Genomic DNA, 13,543 nt, shown 5'->3' with positions numbered 1-13,543 from the left:
CTCTCTCTCTCTCTCTCTCTCTCTCTCTCTCTCTCTCTCGTTATGAATTTGGATCTATGATTCTTCCACATCACATTCCTCGCGAATGCATCAAAAAGAGCGAGAAGACGAGATATCGGCTCGAGCATTAAAGTTCCTCCATGCGGAAAGGCGCAAGGCATGTGAGTGTAACATCGCGCAAATTATGATACAGACATTATGTACAAATTCGCGTTTGGTACGCGCCAATGCTAACGCCGATTACGCGATCGCGGGCGCTCGCTTTTGAACGGGCGAAACAGGTTGAATCGATGTATTCGTCGTTGATTAAGATCGTCATTAGACGTAATCCGTATGTAGCTGCATAGGAAGCGTGTGCCTGAGATGTCGTCGGTGTGTTTGTATTTCACAGATCGGTGAATTCAACATGTGTCCAACAAACGCGTTAACACGCGCGTCATGTTGATTTGTGTCCATATGTGTATTTGTGTGTGTATCTGTGTGTGGTCTATATTTTGCTCACAGTGAAATCTCTCTCCGTGCGTCCGTCTTTCTATCTCTGCCTATCGCGCTCTGTTTGTCCGTATCACTATCTCGATTCTACCGTTAGTTCAACGATATAATCGTTAGATGGGACAAATGACGACAGGAGTGCTCGACGTTTGATCAACCACTCTCTAGTAAACGAAACAATACGTGAAAACTACCGCCGATACCGTTACATTGATATCATTGCTCCGTTTCCGTGCGCTGATCTCGTGAATCTCTCGTATAATCTTCCCTCTGTGAATTTAATTAAAGCAACAATTTACGCAGTGTTGCTTAAGCGTGTAATTAAAGTCGAAATATAAAAAGATATCATTTTTTGCGATCTCCTTGGTAATCCAGCCCGAATCGTCAAGAATGTTACGTAATAAGATAGCTATTACAAGAATAACAACGTATTAATGAAATATCATTATGCAAGCAGCATTTAATTATTGCATCTAGCACAAATTAAAAAAGTAAATAATGGTAGTGGAATTGCGTTCTTCTAACAAACTTTTTAATATATATGTATGTGCGCATTTTCGTGTATTGTTTTGTTTTGTTTTCCTAGATACAAAATACAATGTGGCAATTATTGAATACGAAACTAATAGGCAGAACTGATTGTGAATTGAAGGTAAAAATACATCGAGAAAAATAATTGTGTAATGTATATGATTCTTCTGGTCTAATCAATGGTCAAAATTTAAAGCGCTCATTTATATTGACAGAATGATTATTTATGCGCGGTTCGCAATAATCACTGGCGATTATTGTATTAAATTGCCGTGAGCTCCGATTCAATCATCCAACCATTTTATTCGTATTTATTTGCAATTGTAAAATTAACTTTTACACGCGCGTTTGCTACGAGCATTATTACCTCTTTTTCGTAATCACTCTGCATTGGTGTATAATCACGTGTCACGTCAATCATCACGTCTAATTATTTTTTGCATATTAGTTGCATTGAAACAATCAGATAACAATACGATAAATATATGTAATTCCTAACATCTAAATTTGATTTTTTTTTTATGCACACAATATATGTACATTATACACATATCAAATAAATATTCTTAAAATATTTCTTCTATACGTGTTTTTTTTTCATAAAACATTTTTTATATTTATTAATAAAAATATATAAAATTTATATTGTAAGGAAGCAAGACAATAGATATCCTGTTAATAAATTTATCCAATATTTTAAATGTGACTAAGTAATGAAAAAGCTTTATCAGTTTGAATCTTATTTAAATAATATTTTGATATAAATTTATGTACATAATCAATTCTGCAAACTACCGAAATTATTTTCAGTCTTGAAACGTAACTAAACTGAACTGGGATAGTAATATCACATATTAAATTGGCAAGTGATTTATTGGTGTTAATAAGTATCTTAAAAAGTTGCAAAAAATTATATGTGATATCGATAAATATCATAAAAAGCTGTAAATAATTATTGTGAAAAATATCACTTCAACTAAGATTGCAAATTTCGGTTTCCTTATATTCCGTGACGAATGTCTTAACCAATTCGATCACTGGTGGTGATATTTGTCACAATAATAATGTGTGTAAGAAAACATATTTGTTAAAGACATATAAAATAAACAGTGTCATAAGATCGTATGAATACATGACTAAGTTAAGTAGTAAAAAAGCCTCATTAATCTAAGCTGTATCTTAAATGCTTAAAATAGTGCTTAAAAATAAAAAAAATTTTAATTTATGTTTCTTGTATTTGTTTAGTAGAAACTGGCAAAAATTATGTCTTTCGTGTTTCGTATTGTTTACATATTAAATCATTAACATCGATTAATTTTATGTTTTCAACAGGAAATTCCGTTTTAGAATGTATTTCGATAATTTACCTCTGTACTGTTGAACACTGCGTTAATTAACGGCTAATCGTGAACGATAGAAAATTAGGCCATAATCCAAGTGCGTAACAATAGACTACTTAAGCTTACAATTAGTTTATGCTGATTGCATTCAATTATTGAATTTCGATGCCGTTATAATTCAATCATGAATCGAATGAACACAAATTTTGATGCATTTTTCACGATATGTGAATGCATTCTGTCTTAAAACTCATACTTTAATATATCAATTTAAACTGAATATTTTCTGAAATTTCTATATATAGAAATGTATTTAATATAACATTTACGTTATAACTGCAAATTAATTGCTTAGTACTATCTAATGCGTGTATTCGATCAATAATTATAATTGATATAATTGATTTGAGAGTGACTACGTATTTACAAAGCGAACAACATAAAATCAATATTTCGTTCGATCTTGTATACGTCAAAATTTACGTAAAGTCATTAATATCAATTTTAACATTTTGTTATGAAAAAATGCTATGGTAAAAATAAATAATACTTCCAGTTTAATTTAAAATTTTTTAATTTAGTGACGATAAATATATATTTTTTGAATAAATGTTAAAGTATTTTGTTTTTGACAAAAAACAAAAAAAATAAAAAGGATAATAGCCAAAAATGAACAATAGTAAATGTTACGAAATAATTAATAAATTAAATTCTTTGAAAAAACACGAAAATGTTTCGATTTTATTTACGCTTCACCAATTTGGTAAAAAGTAAATTAAAATATAATACGATAATAAAACATGGTAAGAAGTGAAAGACTTTAAACCAGGCCTGTCTAATTTGAACTAAAACGCAAAGCCATTGACGCAAAAAAATTCAGTGTGATTAAGATTTCGGAGACTGTAAAGTGTTGATTGTATCTAAGTGACGCTTATCAACACTTTAGGGTCCCTGAATTCTTATTCATACTGAATCCGGAGCTCAAACTGGATAGGCCTGCTTTAAACCATAATTTAAATTGGATAAACAGCATATGTCCAAAATATTATATAGAGAACAAAAAGTAAAATACTTATTCAATTATTTGATACATAAATCTGTGAAATCATACAGCGCTATTAGAAAAGAAGAGAAATCAGAATGTAAGAATTTGCGGATATAAAGCGGAATATTATAAAAAAGAATTATAAAACCGATCAATTCTCAAATCACACACAAATCTACAGTACAAAATCCTATAAAATGGTATGCGATTTATAACATTGAAATACACGATTTCGGAGAAGTGTCAAAATTCGAGGTATTTCCAAACGCAATATAAAACTAATCACGGAGAGAGAGAGAACGAGTTGCCAACTCGGCAAATCGCGGTGAAATTTATCGCGAGAAACGTCGCCAGGATTGAAGATAGCATCTCGGAGAGTATGTGAGTAGCGCGCAGCCGATTATCACGCTGGCAATTTTATGAAATACGGAAAATTGCCGGATCGAGCACTCCAGTCACGTTTTATTTTCCATTGAATCCCATCCACGTAGCTTGCATTCCCATGATTCGACTGCTCGTAAAGCGTAAACCGTAAGGCAATCGCTCCTCGCCTTAACGCTTCTCGTAAATCGGTTTCTCGTGATGCGGATTACCTGGATTATCGTGGGGGGATGAAAAGGGGAGACCCGCGACCTCTCGGTGACGGTCTTCTCCATTTGTGGGCGAAGAAGGGCGGATTTCGTGCACCAGATCTACCGCGAAGCACCCGCGTTTCCGGCATTAGCATCGACGTTTGCTTAATTAAGTACCTTCTTTACCGAAAAATACAACTCTCCTTCACCGAACGCGATTGCGTTCGTGTCGGGAACGTGTGCGATTTCATCGCGATCGAAAGTACGCGCATTATCAAGTTTTTCGTCTTAAATTCCGATGCAGATCAGCGCGAGGTTAATAATCAGTGACGAACGAAATAAGTGTTCTTCATTTTCTTAATAGGATTGATGAGCAACAACTCAATACCATCGTCCCATTCAATGTCAGGGAACAGGAGGATCAGATTTATAGGAGCATGTATTCGTGAACGTCATGTGTCTTGCACTTTCTGGTTATATAATACGTACCACATAATCTGGCGTATTCGCTAATAAATTATAATTCACGATGCCTTTTGTAAGGAGTAATAATCAATTAACCGAGGGCTGCTACTTACAAGAGGAATTCGCTATTTTTTCCTTGATTGGCAGTTTTTCCTTCTCTGGTAAAAGCATCGTGAATTATGCGCAATGCGCCAACTGAACACATTCTATCTCAGTCCATTCACGAAATCTTTTTATGTCCCGTATAAATTGCGATTGTCCCGCGATCACGTCTGCTGGACGCACGTGAAAACGCGTTCGCGTAGACAGAGAGAACGTACCACTTCGGCCGTTGACGCTGTTTTCATTTTCGTTTACACCGAGGATATGTACAAAATGATGAGGGATACCAATAGACAACTCGAGGACAATATCGGCCCCGCGGTCCCCGTCTGCATCGCTTCTGGTCGCTCGCCTGTAATACAAAGACATTCTGGTTAAGGCAGCGGTGTTTTAGCGCTGAAATCTCATTTTAACATTTCTACATGGAAAGGTTTTATGAAAATACCTAAAAAGAACTCCGCACTAATCATATAGAAAATTGCATCCCGGTGAAGTTAGTTTTCATACATAATATAGCTGCATAGCTATAGTGAGTTAAGTTTGCAATGCTTGTTTTCTTGTTGGATTGCGTTTTAGTAAATTACTAGAAATACTACGTTCTGTGTGGAATTATAATAATTTACTAAAACGCTAGTAATCTAGCAGGAAAACAAACATCGCAAACTTGCACCGCAGGCTTTAGTTTTCATATAATGTAACTGCATAGCTGTAGTGAGATAGTTTCATAAATTATATATATATATATATATATATATAGAGTTTATATAGTATGGTGAACAAAGGATGTCATAGATACAAGACTCAATAATAAAAAATGAAATTTGTGTTCTGTGAGCATAAATTTTACATCGTTAAGAAACTATTGTATGGTTTTAAAATTATTCATAAAATTATTGAGCCTTATATCTTTTGTTTATTACAATATATTATATATTATATTTGTATTCACAGAGCATCTTTGATACACCATAATTTAAAAACTATCTTATTGAATCTCATGTCTATGATGTTCTTTGGTCATCACATTGTGAAGACTAATAATTCATTTCATCGCGACTCAATTTTTCATGTAATTAATATGAAGTCCTTTAGTTAGACATCTGAAAATAACTTTGTTGAACCTTCGAAATAATTCTGTAGGACTCCCAAATTGGTTGAAAATATCAGAACTTTTTGTACTTCCTCATGATGCTTGAGATTTCTACGTAATTATTTTAATGGTTTAACAAAATTATTTTGAGTCCTGCATCTATTACAACTAAATTTTTAGATTTTAGAAATTTTTAGACTTCAGTAAAATTGTTCTTTTCTTATACGATAATTCGCACTTATCGAAAAGAAAAAAAAGAGATAAAGATTAGATTAAAGAATATAATATTTCTCTATTTTTTCCTTCGTTTTCCATCATGACAGGTGTTATATTATCTTTCTGACTATAACTCGACTAATCAGCTATACATTTTTATTACGTCACTCCTGCTTCTGTTACGTGGTAAAACCATTATTACGAAAGGTTCTTCGGGATTTATGCCGCGAGAATAAATAAACCATCCATCAATCTATCAAGTCTCATTCAGTGAATATAATTTACTTCACGTGAACCGGAAAAGCAAAAACGGGGATGGTGGAGAGAGAGAGGGTTGAAGCGGCTCGGAGTTCCCGGGCATGATCTGGATAACGAGAGCTTACTAGGCAGCGCGTGCTGGTACCACTATGGATATTTTCACATGGAAAGTTATTGAAATACTAGTGACATGTATCGTGCGAAGAAAGTTTCTTCGTTGGTGTGACTGGTGAAATTAATTGAATCACTCGCTCGCTTGTGAGCGCGTTCGTTTCGCGTCGCGGAATGCGTCAGCTAAACTTTTTAATGAATGTCAACTGCGAACGATACATTCGGATAAATGATCCTGTTTTCCGGCACGCAATTTGCCGGACCGCCGGGCCGTGCGATCGCCACGCCGGGAATGTTGATCGCGACGATTTCGCCCATTGTAAAAGTTTGAAGCAGACTGAAGCGGCGTATTAGGCGCGTCCTCTCTATCCGACATTCTATCGGATATCGGTCACTTCGTAAAACGAATCGAAGTACAATTTCCGGACGTCTCCACCGCCTGTAATGTCCGCGGAATTTTCTGGCTCTCGTAAATTCTCTAAGTTTCGTGCCCACGCGAAACTTTCGTCCATCTCTCCGTTTGTTTGTCCGCTATCCGCATTTCTTACAGCGATGAATTTCACAAGGATTTTTCGACGGCTCTTGCTGAAATGGTGGAATATAGAGGCGAACTTTTTGAAATTGTTTTTAACGCGTTGTAACTGGAACTCCGAAGGATTATTCCGAGATACGCGGCTAATGGCAAAGTTTTCATGAAGTGGAGGACCTATATATTTCTTTCGATGCGGAATATCGGTCGCGCCAGCCAAGGCGAGCGCACCCATTCTACGCGTGTGCGAATCGAAGAGTAATTTCCGCCCCGTTCAGGCGGTATCAAGCGGGCAGCTGTAAATTTTTGCGAGCTTTTAAGGTGTCGTATTCTACGGACAGATCGGGATTTCGATGGTAAAATTTTAAGAGCGCGTACTTACAGACTATTTTATTCGGCTCATCGTAGGTTTTTTTTTTATTATAGACATGTTAATCGATATTGCTGCAATGGATTCCCAGCTAATATTTCGAAGAAAGTAATTGAATTATTGAGAACGACAAAACATAACGGAAATTGAACATTGAGTTATTCTACTGTATATAATTCATTAACAAGTTATATACTCACGATATTAAAACATAAAAAAGCAGCGAGATGAATACAGCGCGATAATTGACGCGAATAAAATAATAAACAATTTAATTAGTTACAAAATAAACATAAAAATAAGAAGTAAAATATTTATATGAGCTACCGTGATTGTTGAAATTATTACTGAGTTTGTACTTCTATACTGTTAATGTTAGAGAAGATTCAATCCAGAATCAAAATGTTTGCAACTAATTTTGTTACAATTTAACAAATATATTCTGTCTATAATTATTTGCAAATTATATTTTGTCGCCTTACAAATACATTATTTATGTATTGTACTAACAATCGCGGAAACTCATATAGACATTTTTTATTTATTTGATTTATTTATTTGATTTATTTTAAAAAGTTAACAACAAAACTTAATTTTTATTTTTATAAATAGTTAATTTTCGCGATTCATGCACAACTCGTATGCTTAATGCAGATTTAGTGAAAATATCAAAACGTAAGAATTAAAATTTAAAACGAAAGGTCAAATAGCCATAATTGGAATTTAATAAATTAAATTGATTGAAGTCTGGCATTATTAAAAAACAAAACATTATTATTCTACGTAAATATAATATACTAAACTTGAATTATACTTTTTATTTTTAAATTCTGCTAAATAAATAAATAATCAAATAAAAAATATAAAGTTTTCTAGAAATATTATATCTATATTATAATATTATATCTATCTAGAAATATTATATTTATATTATAATCTATATTATAATCTATATTATAATCTATATTATATCTATATTATAATCTAAAAATAACGTATTTAAAAAATATTTAAAATAATAAATTAACTATTCTTCTTTCTTATTATTATGTACAAACTAATCTCTTTGTATGCTCAATGAACTATCAGTTATGAATCACAGTTTTTAAATAATAACAATATTTTTCTGTCATGTACAATATATATTTTTAATAGAGAGTAGCAGAAGTTTATAAATTTTCAATGACAGGTTTGTTAATTCCATTAACAAGTAAATTCATTGAATAATGATATCTCTTCACGTTGAAATATATCCGAAGAGTTGAGATTGTATAATTTAAATAAAAATATACTATTACACTTTTATAACGTTTTGAAAATGGTCGCTTGTTATACATGACACAATATATATCCGGATTATTTTCGCGCTCTATTTCGCAATTCATATATTCCACTAAACGAGATGTATAATAGGAATATCCACGAAAATACCGAGGAAAATTTGATCCGTGCTCGCGCGATGTTGTCGCGAAAAACAAGTCGTAATAACGAGCATAATTCAATGTCTCTCGCATGCGCTTCATTAATAAATTATTCAAGCCGGGTTATTGAAGCATTCGCGAACTCCGTCAGCACTTTCGTTCGTCGTGGATGACGAAGAGTCTTATTATGCGGAATCAGTACCTCGTATTCGCGCCCTGTTAACGCGGGCGTTTATATACAATGCATATATATTTATATATATATATATATATATATATACGCGCGCGAACTTTGCGACCGCATAATTGCTAAGAGTTTGATAGAGCGGCAAGTTTCGAATGCGGCCGAAAGCTGGGAAGGGACAGCTGCGAGCATAGACTAAACCGATATTTTCTGATTACAACGAATACACGAGGCAGGTACACGAGGCCGAAAACCTTTAAAATGATAAAAATTAAGAATTAGCCATAAGAATCAGGAAAGAAAAAACCGCTAAGATAAGAAAATGTGGCAGAATACATGGAAAAAATAGTTTTGTCGTATTTAAAAATGTATTTAAAAAGCTAGATACAAATCTAAAAAAATTATTTTGTTGAACTATTAAAATAATTATGTAGGATGCTCAAGCATAATGAATAATACTACAAAAAATTTTTATATTTATTATATATATTTGAACAACGGACTGACTGTTGCAATTAATACATACACAGAAAAGAATGCTTTTATAGAAGTATTAAAAAATTTAGCTAAATGCAGTACATTTAAAAATAATTTTGTTGAATTATTAAAATAATTATATGAACTTAAATAATTATATGCACTTAAATATGACGAGTAATATTATAAAAAATTCGAAAAATATCGTTCTATTGCTAAGAAAAGTGATTACTCAGTTCTTTTTAATTGTTATCTTTAACAAAGCATATTTTTTTTTATAGTAGTCTTAAATTGTCGTAAAATACCCTTATTACAAATTTAAAAAAACTTTTTTTAAGAATATTGTAAAATTTTATTTAAGATTCGACTTTATATCTATAAGTTAATCGAACTTGATTTTATTCAATAATATTGATAGAAGTATTAAACTTATTAAGTTCAGAATATATATTATGAATATATTTTGAATGAATTTAATATTTATGATAAACTTATAATGGATTTAATTTACAGATATATTATGAATTATGATATTAAAATAGTTGAAACGAATAATTATTATTTGAACACTGTATATTTTCTGTGTGTCAGCTTGAATATATCTTATAATTATTTTGATGGTTTAACAAAATTATTTAGAACTGTATCTAACTTTTCAAATATTTTAGCAAAGTTCTTTCTAATATATAGATCTTTAGCGCAAGGTGCTGTTTATCATATCCTCATATTTCCTTTTACAAATTCGATTGTTAGTTTGGATCGCGAACAGCGGAACTATACGCGCATTTCGGTGTATACAAAACTTTTCCGATTCACTATCAGACCTGAATAATTTTAACGATCGTGTACGTGAACGGCTCGAGTTTACGAGCTGACTATGTGAATAGTTAACGTCATCAAGCTCTTCTGAGCGGGAACAGCGATTGCTAATAAAATAATTTCACACGCTACAAAGCAAGATCCGATGACAGCCGGTACGCTTTGGGAATTCATTTCGGAGCGGAAATTGCAACTTGCGGATTGGCCAGGTCGATTCGGAATTCTGGCGCCTAGAAACGACACGATACTTAATCGTCGCGCGAAGAACAGAATTATATTAATTCCATAAAGTCGAGAGCGAATGAGAATTTAGCTAGACATTTTTATTACTTGGTAATTGAAATTACTTTAAACTTTTGATGCTAATTTGGAACAGTTCGCCCGGTATGAAAAGGTATGGAAATCTTCCATCATTACGAATTGCTTTCTAGCAATGTAATTAAAATCTACGTAAATTCGTTAATCAACGCAGATTTAATGCACGATATATGTACACAGAAAGAATCATTTTGAAATACCTAAAAAAGATCTCATACTAATTATATGAAAAATTGGGTCTTGAGGAGATGAATTAGTTTTCACATACCTATAATTTAGCTTATAATGTGTGACGAACAAAAGATGTTGTAGACATAAAGTTCAATAATAGATCATTTTTGAGCTATGAAGTATCAAAAGTGATCTATAAACACAAATTTTTGACAACACTTTACAAATTGTTCATTATTGAGCCTTATGCTTATGTAACTCTTTTGTTTATCACGTATTTATAAATTACATTACATGTGAAAACTAATTTGTTTCACCGGGACTCAGTTTTACATATAATTAGTGTGAAGTTCTTTAGCTAGATATACATCTGAAAACTTTGTTGGAGTCATCAAAATAATTATGTAGAACGCTCAAGCTGGTTGTTAGAATGTTAAAACTTTTTGCTGCATTGCTCATTATGCTTGAGTTTCCTACAAAATTATTTTGATAGTCTAGCAAAATTATTTTCAGATCTGTATTTACCTAAATTTTTTAGATATTCAGCAAAGTTCTTTTTGTATATATGTAATTAATTCCAGCGATCGGTCAATTCATTTAAAGAAATGACAAAAATGTTCGCCGTTTTAAATATACGAAAAGTAAAAGTTTTAATTAAACCTTCAGTTGATGAAGAAATGACGAGCAGAATCTTTACTGAAAATATATGACATATCGTTGTCTCATGTCGCTCGTAAAATGCATCGATGAAGACGAAGCCGACGTATTCGTAAGAGCAAAGACTCACCATTTAGGACATGAACCCTGATGGACGCCGTATTGGCGTTACTGGGTTTGCAGCTGTACTCCCCGGAGTCCGAGGGTTGCGCCGTTTGAATGAGAAGCCAGGAGGTGGTGACGTCGCCACCCTTCTCGGTTATCACGGAGACGCCGCCCCTGGGACTGTCGTAGCTCAGGACGTTCTCATTGTAGTACCAGAAGATGTAGGCTGGTGGCTCCGAGCTGAAGCGTATGGCACACGTCAGGTTTATCGTGCTGCCTGCACCGACGTACAACTCAGGGCCGCCCAGTATCGTCGCTGTAGGTACTGTGATAAAGAAGAATTTTCTTTCGTCTTCCTTACCCCTTTCCTTCCATTCCCCTCATTCTTCCGTGCCTCTATGTTGCTCGATCCCATTCCCTCTTGATCATTCATCTCGACTTGGATAAATTCAAAGATCTTTACATGACAGCTTTTTGGGAACAGTATATTTAGCGAACGAGAAGAACAAGGTATCTTTAAAGCCCTCGTGATTCGTGAGAAATAATGAGATGTGAAATTTCATAATAAATACTATGTAAGTAGTTGTATGTCAGGGTAATTGAAATAATGAGGATGACACTGTCGACGTTTGCCTTTTCTAGTTAAATTTAGCCCCGAGATTATCGTTAAAGTGAATTTTCATCAAGTGTAACCTTTCTTCGTTAAATTTACTGATTCATAACTTCTGGATATTTTAATGAATAAAAGCTAGAGTTATATTGTAATATATAATTTACACATTCTAGTATATCGATCAATTTTTGGTCACAAATAATGTCTATTTTTTAACGTTTATTTTTTATGTTTATTCTGTCAATTTATTCTTTTTCTCTATTCTTTTATTAATCATAATTCTCGTTGCGAGCAGAAATGGATTTTTTTTTTTAAGTTAAAAGCGAGCATGCCGCTTCGTTATTACGCGGACCAATATTACGGATTGAGGCTGAAACGCGCACCAGAAGTGTTTTTGGGAATTTCATCGAATGGTAGAACGCACGCAATACGATGAGTGAGATTAGATTTAACGATACATATATGGAACTTACCAACGACGTTCAAGTGAAACTGATACGATTTGATAGGTATGGTGGAAATCTGACATTCGTAGATTCCCTGGTCACGCTCCTGTGCCCACTTTATGCAGAGGGTCCAGTCGGACCATTCGTTGCCATGGCCCGTATTTTGTCTGTGTAGTGCTTGAAATCGTTGGTCACTTGTGTACGTGTACGCTCCCGCCGTCAGGATGTGGATGTCCCTGTGCCTGACCCAGGATACCTTCGCAAACAAAGTTGGCAATAATGGTGATAAATGATAAATCGATACTCGATATACGGAGTGTCCGAACTGTCTTTTTATTGACTACACTATATTTCATTTAAACAATTGAGTGATCTCAATATCGTGTGTTTCCTATAACATATATAATTTTTATTATTTTCTTTTACATGAAAGATATTTTTTAATTTGTACTTAATAATTTATAATGAAAGATTTTTTTCATATTTAAAGATAAATATTATAGAGCTTTTAAGGTATTATTTATTTCTCTATACATTTCTTATTGAATTGATTTAAGAACTAAAAATCTTTTTTATTGTCTTTTTTTAAAAGGAAGAATGTTTTTTTATTTAGTAATTTATTATGTGAGATTTTTTTTCAGTATATTTAAATAGCTTTTAAAGTATTATTTATGCTCTTAACAGGAGACATTATTATGTCTCCTCATGTTTGTCTAAATCCTTGAATTGGCTTGAAAACTAAAAATCTTCTGTGTATTGTGTATGTAAATTATATTTTGCATCTACTTATTTTTACATGAAAAATTATATTTCTAGTATCATGATCTTTTCAATAAATTGAAAAACATTCTAATCTTAAAAAATTGATAATAATAACAATTATATAGAATCCGCTATTTAAGTTTTACGTTATGTAATTAATGTACGTAGTTCAATAAATTATATTTTATAGTTCGAATAACTATGCAATAATTTTTAATTATGTACATTAATTCTATATAATATAAAATTTGTTGTCATCTATATAGTTGCTACTTAGATATGTATTCTTCTCTGAATAAAAAGAATAAAATTACAAATTTCCATTCAATCAAATTTCCATATTCCTTTTACAAAGAGATAATGAAAAAATTATTCTTTATATTTTCATTTATCCAAAATAATTTTTATATTATCTTTCCAAAATTGACGAATTAATTATATATATAATA

At 32.6% G+C, this 13,543-nt stretch overlaps 1 protein-coding gene across 1 annotated transcript in view; it reads right to left on the bottom strand.

The window, feature by feature from the left end:
• The window catches only part of LOC105617176 (major royal jelly protein 1-like), a 90,427-nt gene that overhangs the window by 42,679 nt on the left and 34,205 nt on the right, over window positions 1–13,543 (bottom strand). The window contains exons 3-4 of the mRNA XM_012198741.1: window positions 12,360–12,588; window positions 11,299–11,598 (exon numbers count right to left, since the gene is read on the bottom strand). Of these exons, the coding sequence (XP_012054131.1) occupies window positions 11,299–11,598; window positions 12,360–12,588 (529 nt within the window). The remainder of the gene's footprint in view (window positions 1–11,298; window positions 11,599–12,359; window positions 12,589–13,543) is intronic.

This window comes from Atta cephalotes, assembly GCF_000143395.1.
Source record: "Atta cephalotes unplaced genomic scaffold scaffold00012, whole genome shotgun sequence".
In the NCBI taxonomy this organism is placed as follows: Eukaryota; Metazoa; Arthropoda; class Insecta; order Hymenoptera; family Formicidae; genus Atta; species Atta cephalotes.
Note: the sequence above shows the minus strand (reverse complement) of the source record. Positions and strands in the feature narration are given on the sequence as shown.